At 39.8% G+C, this 18,362-nt stretch overlaps 1 protein-coding gene across 1 annotated transcript in view; it reads right to left on the bottom strand.

The window, feature by feature from the left end:
- Window positions 1-18,362, bottom strand: part of LOC132377906 (metabotropic glutamate receptor 7-like) — a 781,248-nt gene that overhangs the window by 281,899 nt on the left and 480,987 nt on the right. Inside the window, exon 7 of the mRNA XM_059944374.1 lies at window positions 5,838-5,977. Coding sequence (XP_059800357.1) covers window positions 5,838-5,977 — 140 coding nt within the window. The remainder of the gene's footprint in view (window positions 1-5,837; window positions 5,978-18,362) is intronic.

Here is an 18,362-nt window from a genome sequence, read left to right as displayed (position 1 = left end):
ATTACCAGGAAATAATAAAAAAGAAACAGAATACAAAACATAATCAATAGCTGAAATATTAGCTGTTTATATCCTTCTGTAGATGCTGCCTAACCTGCTGAGTTCCTCCAGCTGTTGTGTGTTGCTCAAGGTTTCCATCATCTCCACGATCTCTTGTGTCACTGAATATAGTGTTGAAGCTACAGAGAAATTGCAGAGCTGGTAGACAATATAAAGTGCACAGGCCAAAATAAGGTAGACTGGGAGATCAAGAGACCATCTTTAGTGGATGAGAGATCCGTTCAAGAGTCTGATAACCGAGGTACAGAAGCTATCTTGAGCCAGTTGATACATGCCTATACCTTGTTTTTCCATTGTGATAAAAGAGTTGTTCATTGATTTCAGGAAGTGGGGTGTTGCACACAATCTCTTTTTCATCAATGTACTGAGGTTAAGAGGGCTGAGAGTTTCAAGTTCTTAGGTGTGAACATCACCAAAAACCTCTCCTGGTCCATACAGACAGATGGCATCATCAAGAAAGTGCACCAGTGCTTCTGCTTCCTTGAGAGGCTGTAGAAATCCATATGTCCCCATTGACCACCACCAATTTTTTTTGTGCCATTGAAACATCTTAACTGCATGCATCATGGCTTGGTTTAGTAACTCTTCCTGTTGGTGCACTAAAGAAGCAATATGAGTAACATTGGTGCATTGTTGGTAATGAACATAAAGATCGGCATGTACTGATTGTATTTTACCTTCTGCATGTATCTTTTTATGAATATAATTTTAGCCTGTGAAATGGTGAGTGGGAGAAATCTCCTCCCTTCAGAAGGGGCTGTCAGTGGACTCTCTGGAAACACACTGAACAGGCAGCCAGAGCAGAGAATCATAGAGATGATTATCAGGAGTGCAAGAGGCAATGACCCCATACTGTAACTCTACTCAAAGTCAGGGAACTGAATATGTGTCTGCTATCTTACATGTGCCTTATACTGTGTGTGACTATTGCTACTGTGTTTTGCACATTGGCCCTGGAATAATCATGCTTGGTTTGGCTGTTTCTATGAGTATTCATGTATAGTTGAGTGACAATTAAATTTCAACTTGACTGCTGCAAATGCTTAAGTAAAATACAGCATGCTATCGATCTTGCAGTTTTTTTTTTAATTCTCTGTTGTTACTATTTTACTATATTATTGGCTAGAGTTAATAAAGGCTGATAAAAAATAAACTCTAGCTACAATTGCAGTGTTCAGAAGTACGTCATTAATACAGATCGAGTTCTATATAGTCAGGTGGACACACCCACTGAGCTCCTCCAGCAATTTGTTTCTTGTTGTAATTAAATGACACCTGTAGTTAACTAATGTGATAATTTATATATTTTAATGATGACCATTTTTAGATGAGTATTTAGCTGAAGAACATTATTAAACTATTTTTCTTGCATGGACGGCACTGAAAAATGTTTTATATTTTGCTCCCTGAAATATTTGAGCTAATTTATAGGAAGAAACAGCCACACACTTTGCTCTTTTGCTATGATTCAATTTTTCCTACGAAAAAACCCTTCAATTCCATCACATTAGAATGAAAATTGCACCCAAATCAATAGACATCTTCATGGATTTCTCTGTTTAATTGCAAGGATCAAAACTGTGAAAAAAAACTAGCTTAATAAATATCAGAAATAGTACTGCCATAAATTTCCAAGTATATCCTGATGGCAAAAGTTTATCGTTTTCCCTGACAACCTCTTTTATTTTCTGAAACTACACTAGCAATTATATACTGACATTAAGTGCAATCTTCCTTTTGCTTGTGCTGGCCAGAAATTCAAATACAAGTCATAAATCACATCAGCTGTCATGAGCAGTCTCCCACACAGGCAACTGCACTTTCTATAAGCCTGGTTGGTACTTTTCGATGTTACTATCAAATTCAGTTACTTCTGCTTCATTGTTTTATTAAAGCCAGAAGAGCTTGGAATTTCTCCCAAATATTTCAAAATAAATTATTGTTTTAAATCCAGGCACTTGATACATTGCCTGCTTTATTATTGGTGTTATTTCGACTCCTGCCTCCACTGCCTCCTTCTCAAACCACTAGTGATGGCTTAGTTGATTGCTTGGCAAAACATATGCTTTCCTTTTGGAAAACAGTTTTGTGGTCTTTACAAGTGAGACCTATAATAACTGTTGCATTGATATATCCTATCATTGGCACAAAGGCAGCTTGCAGATTAAAATAGAATCCAATTACCACCACAATAAGGAAAATTGGAGTATTGAAATTGTTGAATGTTGTGAAGCCAATTATTTCGCTTGTAATAGAACTTAATGAAAAATTCTGAAATTCAACGTTGTAAAAAAGATAAAGACTTGTCTCTACCTAAAAAGAATGATTTTCATTCTGTTTCATTTTATGTTATTTCTATAGCTATAAAAGAAAATAACTAATTTTTTTGGGATGTAGTTAAAAATGTTGTAATGCATTCAAAAGACCCAATTTTATCCTAAGTTCTACCATTATGGACTCATTGAAGGATCCCTCCCTTTAATACTGTCATTACATTCTCTTTGATTAATAAGGCAATTTTCTCTTCTCCTTTAAATCAATCTCTATCACCTCTGAACTTTCTATACCTCTTTTTATCCCCTAGACTCCTTCATCAGTCCAGTGAAGCCTATGGACCCCTTCTCAGAATCATGTATTTAAATACTGTATAAAAATATATAGGATTGCAAAAGAAACCAGTTATATTGAAATACACTTATCAAACAGTTTTTCAAATGTGGTTTAGTAATATATGTACTTCTTTATTAATGCATTTAATAACAAGACTATATATTTAAAATCTAGATAAGTTAAAATTAAATTTTATTTTTTAAATACATATCAGTGAGAAGGCTATTGTTGCTCAGCTTGAATAAGAACATTAAACTGTGGGGTGGTCTTTGACAAAGCAACATCCATGTCACATTGGCCATCCAATCGCAGGGCTGACCAAGAGTTGGCCAGTTATGTTGCATGAGCGTCTGCAGTCAGGAAGACTGTGATCACGGTTGATCTAGCAGTGCGTCCAATAACTAACATAATTTCAAAGTAGTGATGAGTGTGCAGTATACAGTATTTTGAGATATTTCTAACAACTGTAATATGATATGAAAACATCTGTGATTTCTATTGGTGGCAAAGTCACAGATACTGCTAATACTACTGTGGGTTATTGCCAACATTCATAGTTGAAGAAAATGCTAAATTACAGTTAAAGGTTAGTGAAAATAAAGATGTAATTTTTTTCCCCATCCAGTTAATTGACCCCAAGTGATCTGTGGACCCCAGGTTTAGAACCTCTGTTCTATAATCTGGAACACTGAGTTACCAGTCCTGCCCTTCTGTGACCATGTTTCTGTGCTTCCACAAATATCATAAAGCTATGTACTACTCCACACACTAAGCTCTGTAGTATTACTGTGAAGCCCCTTGCATTAAAGTGAAGACAGTTAAGTCTGTCAATATGTCTACGCTTCCTAACTGCTGCTGTTTTCTTCCCACAAGGCTTGTTTGATTTATCCCCTATGATTGAGTTATCATCACCACCTGCTGCATTGGTACTTTGTGTTTCTTTTCCCATGCCAAATTAGTTTAAGACCCCACCCCAAATAGACTCAGCAAATATCCCTGTAATTCTGTAGTCCCCCTCCAGTTCAGGTTGAATTCTTCATTCATGGAATCTCTGCTACCTTAGAAGAAATTCCAATAATCAAAGTATATAAAGAACCACCCTCCACCCTCCCACAGCACACACCTTTGCACAAGAACTTTAGCGAAAGCTGCAGACAATGTAACTCGAGGGTGTTTATTTAGGCTTTAATTTGCTTTACTTTTTCAAGTTCTTTTTTGGCACTTAGTAGAAATCTGTTAGCCTTGTTTGAATTGTGTTGGAAAATGAGTCAGAATCATCTATCAGTGTCCATAACTGACAGAAACTTCTGCTTTCCCATTCATGAATCCAGAAGCGTTGGTCAGTGAATTATTGACTGCAGTCCCATGGAGGAAACTCAATGTGCATATAGAAGGTTATGGCCATTTTTAATGGAGGAAATTAAGACCAAAGGTCCTTCTCAAGTCGGAGACAGGAAGCAGATGGGACTTGCATGGACTTGAAAGAAGGGAATATTTCCAAGGGAATGATATTGAGTGTTTATTATTTTAGCTTTCTGTACTATGTTTTGTGTGCTTTAGAATATGTCACCATTTAAGTTTCTTGATATTACTTGATTTATTTTATAAAGGAAAACTTTCATCACTTTCTTCGGTTTTTGAGCATTTTGGGTGATCTGAAAAGCACTGCCTGCTTTCCATATTTGTCACCTGGCTCAGCTTAGTTGACTGTCAAATGTTCCTATACTTTCTTTTTGAGGATGTTACTTTAATTTTCTATGTGATCTTTATTCTAAAGACTTTTAATCCAGGAGGATCCTGTCAGCAGCTGTATGTGCTTATGAAACACAGTCAGCAGCAAGACTTTGTAACATCACACAGATTTTAAGTTCCAATTCAAAATCACAAAAACAAAGTTACCAACATCATTTGCCCAATAAGTGTTGATACTCACTAAGGAAACCATAAACACAGCAGAGATTTACTGTTTTACTTCACTTGCAACATATTAATGATTGCTAGCAGGAAACAAGTATTGTGGATGTGATCAAAGCACAATGTCTCTGCAATCCTCCCTTGGATTAGGTGCCTTAAAGTGGAGCGAAGTACATATGTCAGTGTCAGTCTCTTCACCTGCTGCCTCTCTATTCTGTATTCTGTTATTTCCTCTGCTATTTAGATCAGATAGGTACTTCAAAGGGATATCATTTTGCAGTTATATCAATTCCTATTTGTATTGGGGAAAATATGCTCAAATAATATGTAAATATAAATAATGCGAAGCACTATGGTGACCACCCCCCACTCCACAGTCAACAAGTTGGCTGTTCTGGAATTGGAGACCTGGACTTCAGGGTCCTGACATAGGCATGTACTGGGGTTCATACTGAAGGCCAAAGGCGAATCCAGAAGCCAGAAGCCCTCAATCTGTGAGCCCACTTTGGAAATTGGAGGTCTGATGTTGCAAGTCTGCCATTCCATGGGAGCCTGGAGGCTCAGAGGCGAACGATGCTGGGGTTGAAGGACTGTCTATGTATGTGAGTGGGTGGCCTTGTTTAGCTATTGTTCTGCTGTTGATATTGCTGCTTGTGTTGTTTAGTTGAACATTTGCAGCATGCTATGTAGGCGCGGGTAACACGGGCGTGGCCAACTCATTTCACTGTATGTTTCAATGTCCATGTGATAAATCTGTATAAGCATATGCATAAACATGAAGAAGTCCCAAGTTTCCCTCCTAGAGTCATACAAGGTGGAAACAGGCCCTTTGGCCCACCAAGCCTGTGCCAACTAACCTTTACATTAATTCATTTAATTTTTCCCCACAATCCCATTGATTTCCTGCTGATTCTAGCAATCAGCCGCGCACAAGAGCAATTCACAGCAGTAAATTAATCAACCAAGAAGCAGTATATGCGCTGTCTCAAATGATGTGTTGCTATTAGAAACAGCCTCAACTATTCCAATAGTTTATTTGATATCTACAACTGCCTGAAGGCTGCAATGAAACACTTAGGCAACCAGCAATAAGGTAAGTCTAGTGTAGTTAGTGATTTATAGAGGGATGAAACATTGGCCAGAAAATTAAAGGAACGGTTCTCCAGCCCCATGTCAAATAAGGTGGCCTCTTGGTTTTACTAGTTGCTGACTTGACATACGTGGTACTAACAGTCTAGCAGGTTGTGACTTACATTAAGATATAGTTGGTCTGTCCACTGCCCAATGATGCGGTAGTCCCAGGTATTGTTGGCAATGAGTTGGTATTGGAAGATATCATAACGGCCTGGAGCATCACCTTTATCATTGAACATCACGGGATTTCCAGCACTACCTGAAGAGAGAAGGGAAAAGAACCAATTAAACTGAGTGGAGATTTGACATCACAGGCTCTCAGAGAGAGAAATTCTGGAAGGGTCACAAATTAATTACAATAATTGAATCAGATTCATTAACAAAATTTAAAATGAACGGCTTTAAGGGAGTGATTGAGCCAAACGAAAGGAGAAAAAATGTTGCATGGCATAGATTAGTAGAATTAAGCCCCAGGAGAGTTCTTTAGGGGGAATCAGGACAGAGAATGAAGGCAGTAAATATTCTTCTTCTTATTGCAATTGTGCTCCATCTTCCTGTGAGAGATAGTTTCACTAGAGGCCAGACTCAACTGGAAAATCTTAACTTGCACCCAAAAACAGCTTCCCTTCACTTTCTTCTCTTTCAGCAAAAGGGAATGTTGTATGAGAAAATGATAAGAACTGTTTGCCTTTGATTCAGTTTGCAATTTCTTTCATCTAAACATGCCCTGAAATATATTGCATTTTTGTTCAGAAGTAACTCCTATTGTGGCCAAAATTGTTTGTACAAATTATATCAAAATTATATCAAAAACAGTTACAATGAAATAAATCAGTGTGTGCACTTCTACAACTCCATTATTGTTCTCAAGAAGTGATAGCAAATTATTTTTTGTTGAGTAGTAGTAAATATGACAGCCAAAAAGAACACTGAATAATGACCATTATTTAAGGCTTTTCTTGTCGAGGGAGTGATGTTATAGGACCCCATGAGAATATGCAGGTACACGAGTTAAGACCTGGATATCACTTAAAGATCAAACTTTCCTGAAAATCTCTACCTCCCTCAAAGATACTCCCTAAACCCTTCCTTTTACTTGTGCTAATATCTATCTGTGGTTCACTGTCGCTAATGAATATTTTGCCAAGTTAATACAGTTATATAAATACAAATTGTTATAGTCACTTCTTAATAACACAGAGTGCAATGATTTGGTCGATTGAGCCATCAGTCATATTCCCCTTCTCCTTATCTCTTCTAAACTGCAACTAATTCTATCCCACTTCACTTAAATAAGGAGCTCATATAGAGAAGCCAATTCATCTATAGATTGTGGGAGGAAATCAGAGAGGCTGATAGAAACCTGCTTGTCAAATGGAGAATGTGCATATTGCACAGATACAATCCAGGGTTAAGTTTAAACTTGAGTCCCTGCATTTGTGTATTCACTGCTGCATCATGATACCACTTCCACTTAATTGCACAGGTCTCAGAGAGGAGAACATCTTTAATGAATTATTCAAAACTAACAAAGCAGAATTATCCAAATTTAGTAAGTGCAAGAGATTCAGCACATGCTGGAAATCCAGAGCAACAACCACAAAATGCTGAAGGAACTCAGCAGATCAGGCAGTATCTATGAAAGGGAATAAACAGTTGACATTTGGGCCAAAACCGTTCATCCAGACCAAAATACAAAGTTTGATAGTTGTCGATCTTGGTGGGGAGGGGTATTGTTGCAAATATGAAATTTGGGAAACGATGAAATATTAGATTAGCTTTTTGAAACTTAGAAATGTATTGTTAAGATTATAAACTTAGATGATGAATTGCCAGTATGCTGGTTTGCACTGAATGAAGCAGCACTGCCATCTCATGTTCCTCAGGAATGATAATAAATCTCTAAGCGGATGGTGAACCTTCTAAAACAAATCAGCGATCTTGTTGACACAAGGGACTGCAGATGGTGGAATCTGGAACAGCACTCGACGTACTGAAGGAATTTAGGCAGCTTATGCTGAGGGAAGTGGATGTGGTCAATTGATGAGGCTCAACCTGAAATTCCACCTGACCTGCCGAGTTCCTCCAGCATTTTGTGTGTTGCTCCAGTGATTCTACGATTACGTTAAAGGATTATTTGCATGTATTATACAGCAAATAGCAGAATGAGGGTCCATCACAATGGATAATTCTGTTGTCCCACAGCTCCTGGGAGCCAGGTTCAGTCCTGAAATCTGGCATTGCCTGAATAGAGTTCCCCTTGACCTTATCTATAACCCCATGAGCCTCTACATCCAGCACATTATTCTCCACAACTCCCACCATCTTCACGTGATCATACCACTAAAAATTTCTTTCTCTACTCCCGCTTTCTGTTTTCCACAAGGATTGCTCTCAACATGACTCACCGGTCACTCATACCTTCCCACTGATCTCCCTCTGGGCTCTTACTCCTGTAAGCAGGACAAATGCTACACCTGCCTCTATACCTCCACCCGTATCACCACTCAGAGCCCCACACTGTCCTTCCAGTTAAGATGACACTTCACCTGCAAGTCTGTTGGGGCTCATCCATAGTTGTGGTGCTCCCAGTACAGCATCCTCCACATCAGTGAGACCTGACATAGTTTGTCAACTGCTCCATCAAGCACCTTCACTCTGTCCACCACAAAGGACAGGTTTTCCCAGTAACGACCTATTTTAATTTTATGTCCCATTTGGACATGCCAGTCCATGGTCTCCTCTACTGCCACGAAGAGGCCACTCTCCAGTTGGAGGAGCAACACTTCATATTCCATCCAGTCTGATAGCATGAACATCAATTTCTCTAACTTTTGGACATTTTCCCCCTCCTCTTCTCTCCTTTTCCATTCCACATTCTGCTCCCTTCTTACTCCCTCTCTTCTCATCTGCTCATCACCTCTCCCTGGGGCATCTCTTCCTTCCCTTTCTCCCATGGTCTACACTCCTCTCCTACCAGATTCCTTCTTATCCAGTCCTCTACCTTTTCCACCCATCACCTCTAAGCTTCCTAGTTCATTCCCCACCCCCCACCTCCCCAACCCACCCACCTTCTTCCTCATCTGGTTTCACATATCACCTACCAGCCTGTACACTTTCTCTTCCCCCAGCTTCTTCCCCCTTCCTTTCCAGTCCTGATGAAGGGTAATGGCCAGAAACGTCAACAGTTTATTCCATTCCATAGATGCTGCCTGGCTTGCTGAATTCTTCCAGCATTTTGTGTGTGTCGATCCACTGCTGCCTGTTCAGGTTGTGCATGTTCTAGCATGGATTTTCTCAGGAGCTCTGGTTTCCTCCCACATCCCAAAAGGTATGCTGATTTATTGCTTGCTTACTTATTAAATTGTCTCTTGATTTCAGACTATTTTGAAATAATTAAGAGTGGTTAATGAAAAGATAAGTATCTTCATCGTGTGAATAAGAAGAGAAATTGAATTAATCTTCTGGGAGCTGGCATGATCACTGTAGTCTGTCTAACTGGAGTTCCCTGAGAAACCTCTATTAATATCAGCTCTGAAATATTTCATTGATAGCATCAGATGGTGCCATCCATATTTGCCCTAAGCTATAGACAAGAAAATATGTTGTAATCCTGATCTTAAGATTACCTCAGATGAGATAAAATCTGCAGACAAATCAAAGCCAACACACACAAAATGCTGGACAAACTCAGCAGACCAGGCTGCGTTGAGAGAAAAGAATAAACAGTCAATGTTCCAGACCGAGACCCTTCATCAGGACTGGAAAAAAAAGATAAGAAATCAGAGTAAGAAATTGGGGGAGGGGTGGAGGAGGAAGAACCACAGGGTGATAGGTGAAACCAGGAGGGAGGGGAGGGGTGAAGAAAGGAGCTGGGAAGTTGATTGATGAAAGAGATACAGGGCTGGAGAAGGGGGAATCTAACAGGAGAAGACAGAATACCATTGAAGAAAGAAAATGGGCAGGAGTACCAGAGGGAGGTGATAGGCTGGTAAGGAGGTAAGCTGAGAAAGGAAATGGGAATGGGCAATGGCAAAGGGGTCCTTTGATGGAAGTTCAAGAAATTGATGTTCATGCCATCGGGTTGGAAGCTACCCAGACTGAATATAAGGCGTTGTTCTTCTAACCTGAGTGTGACCTCATTGCAACAGTAGAGTAGGCTATGGACTGACATGTTGGAATGGGAATGGGAAATGGAATTAAAACAAGTGGCTACTGGGAGATCTCACCTTTTCTGGCAGACTGAGCATAGGTGCTCAGTGAAGCGGTCTCCCAATCTACGCCAATCTCACCAATATACAGGAGGCCACACCCAGAGCACCAGATACAGTAGAAGACCCCAACCTCACCTGGAAGGACTTTTTGGGGCCCTGAACGGTAGAGAGGCAGGAGGCATAGGGGCAGGTGTAGCACTTGTTCTGCTTGCAAAGTTAAGTGCCAGGAGGGTGATCAGTGGGGAGGGACAAATGGACAATGGAGTTACGTAGGGAGTGATCCCTATGAAAAGCAGAAAGTGCGGGGGGGGGGGGGAGGGAAAGATGAGTATGGTAGTGGGATTCCACTGGAGATGGTGGAAGTTATGGAAAATTATGTGCTGGGTGTGGAGGCTGATGGGGTGATAGGTGGGGATAAGAGGAACCCTGTCCCTGTTGCAGTGGAGGGCGAGGGCAGACATGCAATAAATAGAAGAGATGCTGCTGAGGACAGTGTTGATGGTGGAGGAAGCGAAGACCCGTTCTTTGAGATCCACTTTAATTCCTCTTCCCATTCACATTCCAACATTTCAGTCCATGGCCTCCTCTATTGTCATGATGAGGCCATATTCAGTTTGGATGTCTGGGTAGCCTCCAAACTGATGGCATGAACATTAATTTCTCGAACTTCTGGTAATGCCACCCTATACACCATTACCCATTCCCATTTCACTCTTACCTTATCTCCTTTCTAGCCTATCACCTTTCTCCCTCTGGTGCTCATCCCATTTCTTTCGTCCATGGCTTTTTGTCTTTTCCTATTGGATTCCTCCTTTTTCAGCCCTGTACCACTTTCACCAATACTTCACGCCTCCTCTATTTCACCTATCACCTTGTGGTTCTTCCTCCCCTCCTCCCACTTTCTTAGTCTGACTCCTCATCTTTTTCTCCAGTCCTGATGAAGAGTCTTGGGCCAAAACATCGACTACACTGTTTTCCATAATGCTGCCTGGCCGGCTGAGTTCCTCCAGAATTTTGTGTGTGCTGTTTCAGATTATCTCCACTAGTTTTTCCATAATCCACTATAGTGTTTTTGGACCTAGCCTAACAAATCCTTTTTAAAATGTTATATGTTACATCCATTGTCCATTATCTAAACTCATATAAGTAAAGGACAAGGTTATCCAAACTGTTCTCATCATCTAATGTGGTTAGAATGTGATTATGACAGTGGATCCGTGAAATGCTTAACAGAGGTTTCTTTCCTGCATTACAGAAAGCCAGGGGTACTCTAATTAAAGTTTCTCATAAATGAAGCATTCTTTCTACTCTTTTTGTATTTTAAACCCCTTGAGATAAAGAGCTTTATTATGTTCTGTAACTATGCTCTGGCTTTCACTAGACTCTGAAATCCTTTTGCTTTTCCAAAAGAATTCCTGAGTTCTAACACCAGGAAATCTGCAGATGCTGGAAATTCAAACAACACACACAAAATGGTGGTGGAACACAACAGGCCAGGCAGCATCTATAAGGAGAAGCACTGTCGACGTTTCAGGCCGAGACCCTTCATCAGGACTAACTGAAAGGAGAGATACTAAGAGATTTGAAAGGGGGTGGGATGAAGCTAAGAGCTGGAAAGGTGATTGGCGAAAGTGATACAGAGCTGGAGAAGGGAAAGGATCATTGGACGGGAGGCCACGGGAGAAAGAAAGGGGGAGGGGAGCATCATAGGGAGATGGAGAACAGGCAGAGTGATTGGCAGAGACAGAGAGAGAGAGAAAAAAAACTGCTAAATATGTCAGGGATGGGGTGAGAAGGGGAGGAGGGCCATTAACTGAAATTAAAGAAGTCAATGTTCATACCATCAGGTTGGAGGCTACCCAGCTGGTATATAAGGTGTTGTTCCTCCAACCTGAGTTTGGATTCATTTTGACATTAGAGGAGGCCATGGATAGACATATCAGAATGAGTATGGGACGTGGAATTAAAATGTGTGGCCACTGGGAGGTTCTGCTTTCTCTGGTGGACCGAGCGTAGGTGTTCAGGAACAGTCAACGTGGATTTGTGCATGGAAGGTCATGTTTGACAAATCCTATTGAATTTTATGAAGAGGCTACTAGGAGAATTAACGAGGGTAAAGCAGTGGATGTTGTCTATATGGACTTCAGTAAGGCCTTTGACAAGGTTCCACATGGAAGGTTAGTTAAGAAGGTTCAATCATTGTGTATTAATATTGAAGTAGTAAAATGGATTCAACAATGGTTGGATGGGAGATGCCAGAGTGTAGAGGTGGATAACTGTTTTTCAGGTTGGAGGCTGGTGACTAGTGTTGTGCCTCAGGGATCTGTACTGGGTCTAATGTTATTTGTCATATACATTAATGATCTGGATAATGGGGCGGTAAATTGGATTAGTAATTATGCAGATGATACGAAGATGGGTGATGTTGTGGATAATGAAGTAGGTTTTCAGAGCTTGCAGAGAGATTTAGGCCAGTTAGAAGAGTGGGCTGAATGATGGCAGACGGAGTTTAATACTGATAAGTGTGAGGTGCTACATTTTGGTAGGAATAATCCAAATAGGACATACATGGTAAATGGTAGGGCATTGAAGAATGCAGTAGAACAGAGTGATCTAGGAATAATGGTGCATAGTTCCCTGAAGGTGGAATCACATGTGGATAGGGCGGTGAAGAAAGCTGTTTGTATGCTGGCCTTTATAAATCAGAGCATTGAATATAGGAGTTTGGATGTAATGTTAAAATTGTACACAGCATTGGTGAATTTGGAGTATTGTGTATAGTTCTAGTCTTCAAATTATAGCAAAGATGTCAACAAATTAGAGAGAGTACAGAGAAGATTTACTAGAATGTTACCTGTGTTTCAGCACCTAAGTTACAGGGAAAGGTTGAACAAGTTGGGTCTTTATTCTTTGGAGTGTAGAAGGTTGAGGGGGGATTTGATAGAGGTATTTCAAATTATGAGGGGGATAGATAGAGTTGACGTGGATAGGTTTTTTTCCATTGAGAGTAGGGGAGATTCAAACAAGAGGACATGCGTTGAGAGTTAGGGGACAAAAAGTTAGGGGGAATTTCTTTACTCAGAGAGTGGTAGCTGTGTGGAATGAGCTTCCAGTAGAAGTGGTAGAGGCAGGTTCAGTATTGTCATTTAAAGTAAAATTGGATAGGTATATGGACAGGAAAGGAATGGAGGGTTATGGGCTGAGTGCAGGTCAGTGGTACTAGGTGAGAGTAAGCGTTTGGCACTGACTAGAAGGGCCAAGATGGTCTGTTTCTGTGCTGTAAATATAATATGGTTATATGGTTATATAGATATGTTATTAAGATGTGGGATGAATTTGGAGCACAGGAGCTACACAGTGAATGGGAGAACCGGTAGATCCCACCCAGTCAACACTGAAAATCATGCTTGAACCCAGGTCCCTGAAGCCATGAGACAGCAGCTGTACTGGCTTCACTACAGTGCTGTACAGGAAGCACTTCATCACTATTCCGTTATCGCACTATTTATTTATTTATTTGTTTGTTTGCTTGTTTGTTTATTTTAGTAAACCTAGTAATTTTTCATCTTGCCCTGTGCTGCTTCTGCAAAACAACAAAGCCTGGTTTTGTGTTGTGTTATTCCTGCAGCAAAGATAATAAGTGCTTCCTTACACTACCAAGTTTTCATTTCATGCTGAAACTAAAGTATCAATAATTATTTATCCTAGCTCAATCCATAACACAGAAGCAGAAACAAATCCGCCAAGTAAGATGGAAGCAACAAGCTTTAATTCTCACCAAAATGGTGGCTTTTTGAAGGGGGGAGTGTGACAGATCAATCCTTCTTCAAATTCTAACATTTCTAGTTCCCTATATTTTTCTTTTTGTTTCCAGCTGTGCCCAGTATTGATCAAATTGGAATGCCAACTCTCTTTGAAAGATTTTTCTGTTGTTTTGAGATATCTCTCAGAGTTTTCTAGCCTATATCACAATGGAATAAACAATGGCATGTTAGTGGCAGCATGGCACTATGAATGTGAAAAATCAGTCTCCATATTGAGGGGATTCCGAGATGTGCAATGAACCTCAGTAACATAGTGGCCATTTATTCATTTTGATACAGTGCAAAATACACCCTCCGAGCCACACCGCTCAGTAAACCCCAATTTAATCTTAGCCTAATCGCAGACAATTTACAATTAACAATAACCAATTAAACTTCCAACTTCCAAACAAGTCTTTGGACTGTGGGAGTAAACAAAAGTACCCACAGGAAACCCACATGGTCATGGGCAGAATACTAACTCCTTACAGGCAGTGGCAGGAACTGAACCTGAGTCATCAGTAGTGTAACGCATTGTGTTAAGAACTATGCTACCATGCTGCCCCTGCTGCATGAACAACTTGATGCAATGGTCAACAATTATGAAGAAGGCACATCAGTAATTCTACTTCATTAGGATTTTGAAGGAATTTGCTTTGACACCAAAGACTTGCAAATTTATGTCTATGTATGGTAGACAGAATTGTGTCTGGTGTGTAATAGCCAGTTATGAAGGCTCCAGTGTGCGGAATCAAAAGAGTCTGCAGATGGCCTAGACTCAGGTACATTGTTTAGGACATCTTCAAAAGGTGGTGTCACCATTAAGATCCCTCAGTATCCAGATCATGCCCTCTTCGGTCTACCACTACTGAGGAGATATGAGAGTTGAAGAATAACATGCAATATTTTAGGACCAGCTTGTTCCCCGCTGTTATCAGATTTCCAAGTGGTCCGTAAGCAGTACATCACTATTCCGTCATTGCACCATTCATTTATTTATATTTTGTAACTTATAGTAATATTTATGTCTTGCACTGTGCTGCTTCTGCAAAACAACAAATTTCATGTCAGAGATTATAAACCTGATTCAGATTCAGAATCCCTGTCACATTGAAGAATAGTCTGTCTTTTTTTCATCAATTGTCATTTAGTATTATTATGGTCATTAAAAAATGTATATGCCCTTAAAATACCATAATAATTAAGCACATTGCCAAATTAAACTTTCTGATCCAAAATCAAAACATTTGAACACTTGTTATTTTAAGCAGCAAAAATTTCAAAATTTATAATTTTCATTTATTTTTAATATTTGTGTCATCTTTACTTCTCTCTGTGGCTTTCCTACCCTTTATTTCCCTGCACTGATTTGACTTTACTCTCCACTCCTTACAGAGTGGCCACAGCAAGAATGTCACGGCATTGGGAGTCTATGTAACTGTTGACCCTCTCATCACTATTCACCTCTACAGTGGCCAATGGAAGAATGGGCACAAGAGGATAAAAACATGCATACACACTCTGGCTTTTCCGTCAGCCATTAAATCTCAGCCATAACGAGATGGGCCACTGGCCTCTTCATTTCTAACTAATGTGATCAATTCCATGTGGAACAGAAAATACTCTAAATACTTAGCATTTTTATTGTACGTCATTAAGTTAAAATATTAAAATTATTTTCCCTCTATACCAGAGCTGTGTTGCTGCCTGAGGTTCAGCATCATCTGTTGTTGATTTACACTTCCAACCATTCCTGTACTTCTGCTTCATATACAAATTGTAGTAGAAGCATACTTTATATTGTCCTTGCCATAATGTTATCAACTTCTGTACCCAGCAGCGCTGAAACAGAAACCGTAAACTCAAAATATGCAGGAGAATGTCCAATTTCCTGAATTCACCAGGGGAAGTCTTGTTCTAATAAGAGTTGACTTTTTGTTCCTCAAATTACTTTATAATGATAGAAAATTCAAATTATTGTAGTAAATTAGATGAAGATTCCCTTGCCTCATTGTTTACACAACAACAAATCCTCATGGATCAGCAGAAAGCAAAACAAATGGTTCATTCTGCAAGTCCACCAGATGTCACTCCTCTAATCCATTTTTATCTCATCAAGGTATTAACTGCATGGATGAAAGTTGAATGAATGAGAGAACCAGTGTTTAGTGAGAATTGCTAGGATTAAAGTAACCATCTTTATTTTTGAAACTGGATGCATATCCTAATGGTTCCTTAACTGACAATACGTATGGAAACAGTCAATTACTGTAGTCAAGTATGCTTAGCAAATGGAATGCAGCTGGCCTGTTCCCTCCCTTCACAACAGTTTACTAGAATTTTGGAAAGAAATCAGCTACCACAGTCCAGTTCTGCCTCCTAACCAGAATTCTTTGTCTTTGTTTCTTTTGTTTTTACTCTCAAATGCATGTCAGAATCAGAATCAGGTTTATTATCATTGACATATGTTGTGAAATTTGTTTTGTGGCAGCAACATACTGCAATTTATATAAAAAAATAAGAAAATAGTGCAAAAAAGAGAACAAAATAGAGAAGTAGTATTCATAGAACATTCAGAAATCTGATGGGTGAGGTGAATAAGTTGTTCCTAAAACATTGAATGTGTGCCATTAAGTTGCTGTATCTTCTACATGGTAGCAGTAATGAGAAGAGGGCATGTCCTCGGCAGTGAGGGTCCTTAATGATGGATGCCGCCTTTTTTGAAATATTAGCATTTGAAGGTGTCCTTTATGGTGGGTGGCTAGTGCCCATGATGGAGTTGGCTAGGAATACAATCCTCTGCAACTTTTTGTGATTGTATGCATTAGCACCTCTCCACAGTACATCTATAGAAATTTGTTACAGAACTTTTGGCATTACACCAAATCTCCTCAAACTCCTAATGAAATATAGCCACTTACATACCTGCTTCCTAATTACATCAATAACCTTGAGCCCAGGATAGACCTTCAAAAATGTTGACACCCAGGATCTTGAAACTGCTTACCATTTCCACTGCTGATCCATCGATGAGGTGTGTGGACTGAAAGATTTCTGGTGTCTTTCAGCAGAAGTATGTACTCTAACTCTTAGACCATAAGAACACCAGACCATAAGACATAGGAGCAGTATTGGGCCATTTGTCCCATTGAATTTGCTCCATCAATCCATCAAGGCTGATGTATTATATCTCTTAATCTCATCTCCTGTCTTATCCCCTTAATTTTTGATGCCACAACAAAGCAAGAACCTATTAACCTTCCTCTACATCTATATGTGGTAATGAATTCCACTGTTTAACAACCCTCGTCTAAAGAAATTCCTCCTCATCTCTGTTCTACATAGATATGCCCCTATTCTGAGGCTATGCCCTCGCGTCATAGACTCCTTCACTATAGGAAACATCTTCCCACATTCACTTTATCTAGGCCTTTTAATATTCGATAGGATTCAATGAGGTACCATCTTCATTGTTCTAAACTCCAGCAAGTACAATCCGTGAGCCATCAACTGCTCCTCATATTTTAATCATTTCATTCCGAGAATCATTCTCATGAACATCCACTGGGACCTCTCCAATGCCAGCAATGAAGAAAAAGCATTTCAGGATGTATATTTTATAAATTTCTCTGACATTAACTGTACCTATTGAACCTTGTGATCCTTTTCTTAGATAAGGGGCCCAAAGCTGGTCACAATGCTCCATGCAGTCTGACCAATGTCTTTTAAAGCCACAGCATTACATCCTTGCTCATGTGCTCTAGTCTTCTCAAAATGAATGCTAACATTGCATTTACCTTACCTATCATCGACTCAACCCTTTAAGTTAACCTTTAGTGAATCCTGCACAAGAACTCCCAAGTCACTCTGCACCTCTGAATTTTGAATTTTCTTCCCGTTTTGAAAATAGCATATGCCTTTATTCCTTCTACAAATGGGAATGACCATACACTTCCATACATTATATTCCATCTGCCATTTCTCTGCTCATTCTTCTAATCTAACTAAGTCCCTTCTGTAGACTTGGTGCGTGCTCAACACTACCCACCAATACACCTATTTTTGTATCATCTACAAACTTGGCCACAAAGCCATCAATTCTATCATCCAAATCATTGACATATAATATGAACTGAAGCAGTCCCAATATAGATCCCTGCGGAACACCATTAGTTACTGTCAGCCAACCAAAAAAGGCCCTCTTTATTCCCACTCTTTGCTTCCTGCAAAAAGCGAAAGCTCTATCCATGCTAGTATCTTTTTTTTGTAATACAATGAGATTTGCAATTTTCCAGTCCCCTCGACTCATTCCAGAATCTAATGATTCTGGAAAGATCATTACTTATGTATCCACCGGTTCCTCTGCTACCTCTTTCAGAACACTGTGCATAATGGTTCAGCGACTGATATATCTTCAGACCTTTCAGCTTCCCAAGCACCTTCTCCTTAGTAATAGCAACTGCACTCAATTCTGCACCCTGACAAGCTTGAATTTCTGGCATACTATTAGTGTATTCCACAGAGAAGACTGTTAAAAAATACTTATTAAGTTTGTCTGCCATTTGTTTGTCCCGCGTTACTACCTCTCCAGCATTGTTTTCCTGTGGTCTGATATCCATTCTCACCT

The sequence above is a fragment of the Hypanus sabinus genome, chromosome 19 (assembly GCF_030144855.1).
Source record: "Hypanus sabinus isolate sHypSab1 chromosome 19, sHypSab1.hap1, whole genome shotgun sequence".
Taxonomy (NCBI): Eukaryota; Metazoa; Chordata; class Chondrichthyes; order Myliobatiformes; family Dasyatidae; genus Hypanus; species Hypanus sabinus.
The sequence above is the reverse complement of the archived record's forward strand: the minus strand, read 5'-3'. Positions and strand labels throughout refer to the sequence as shown.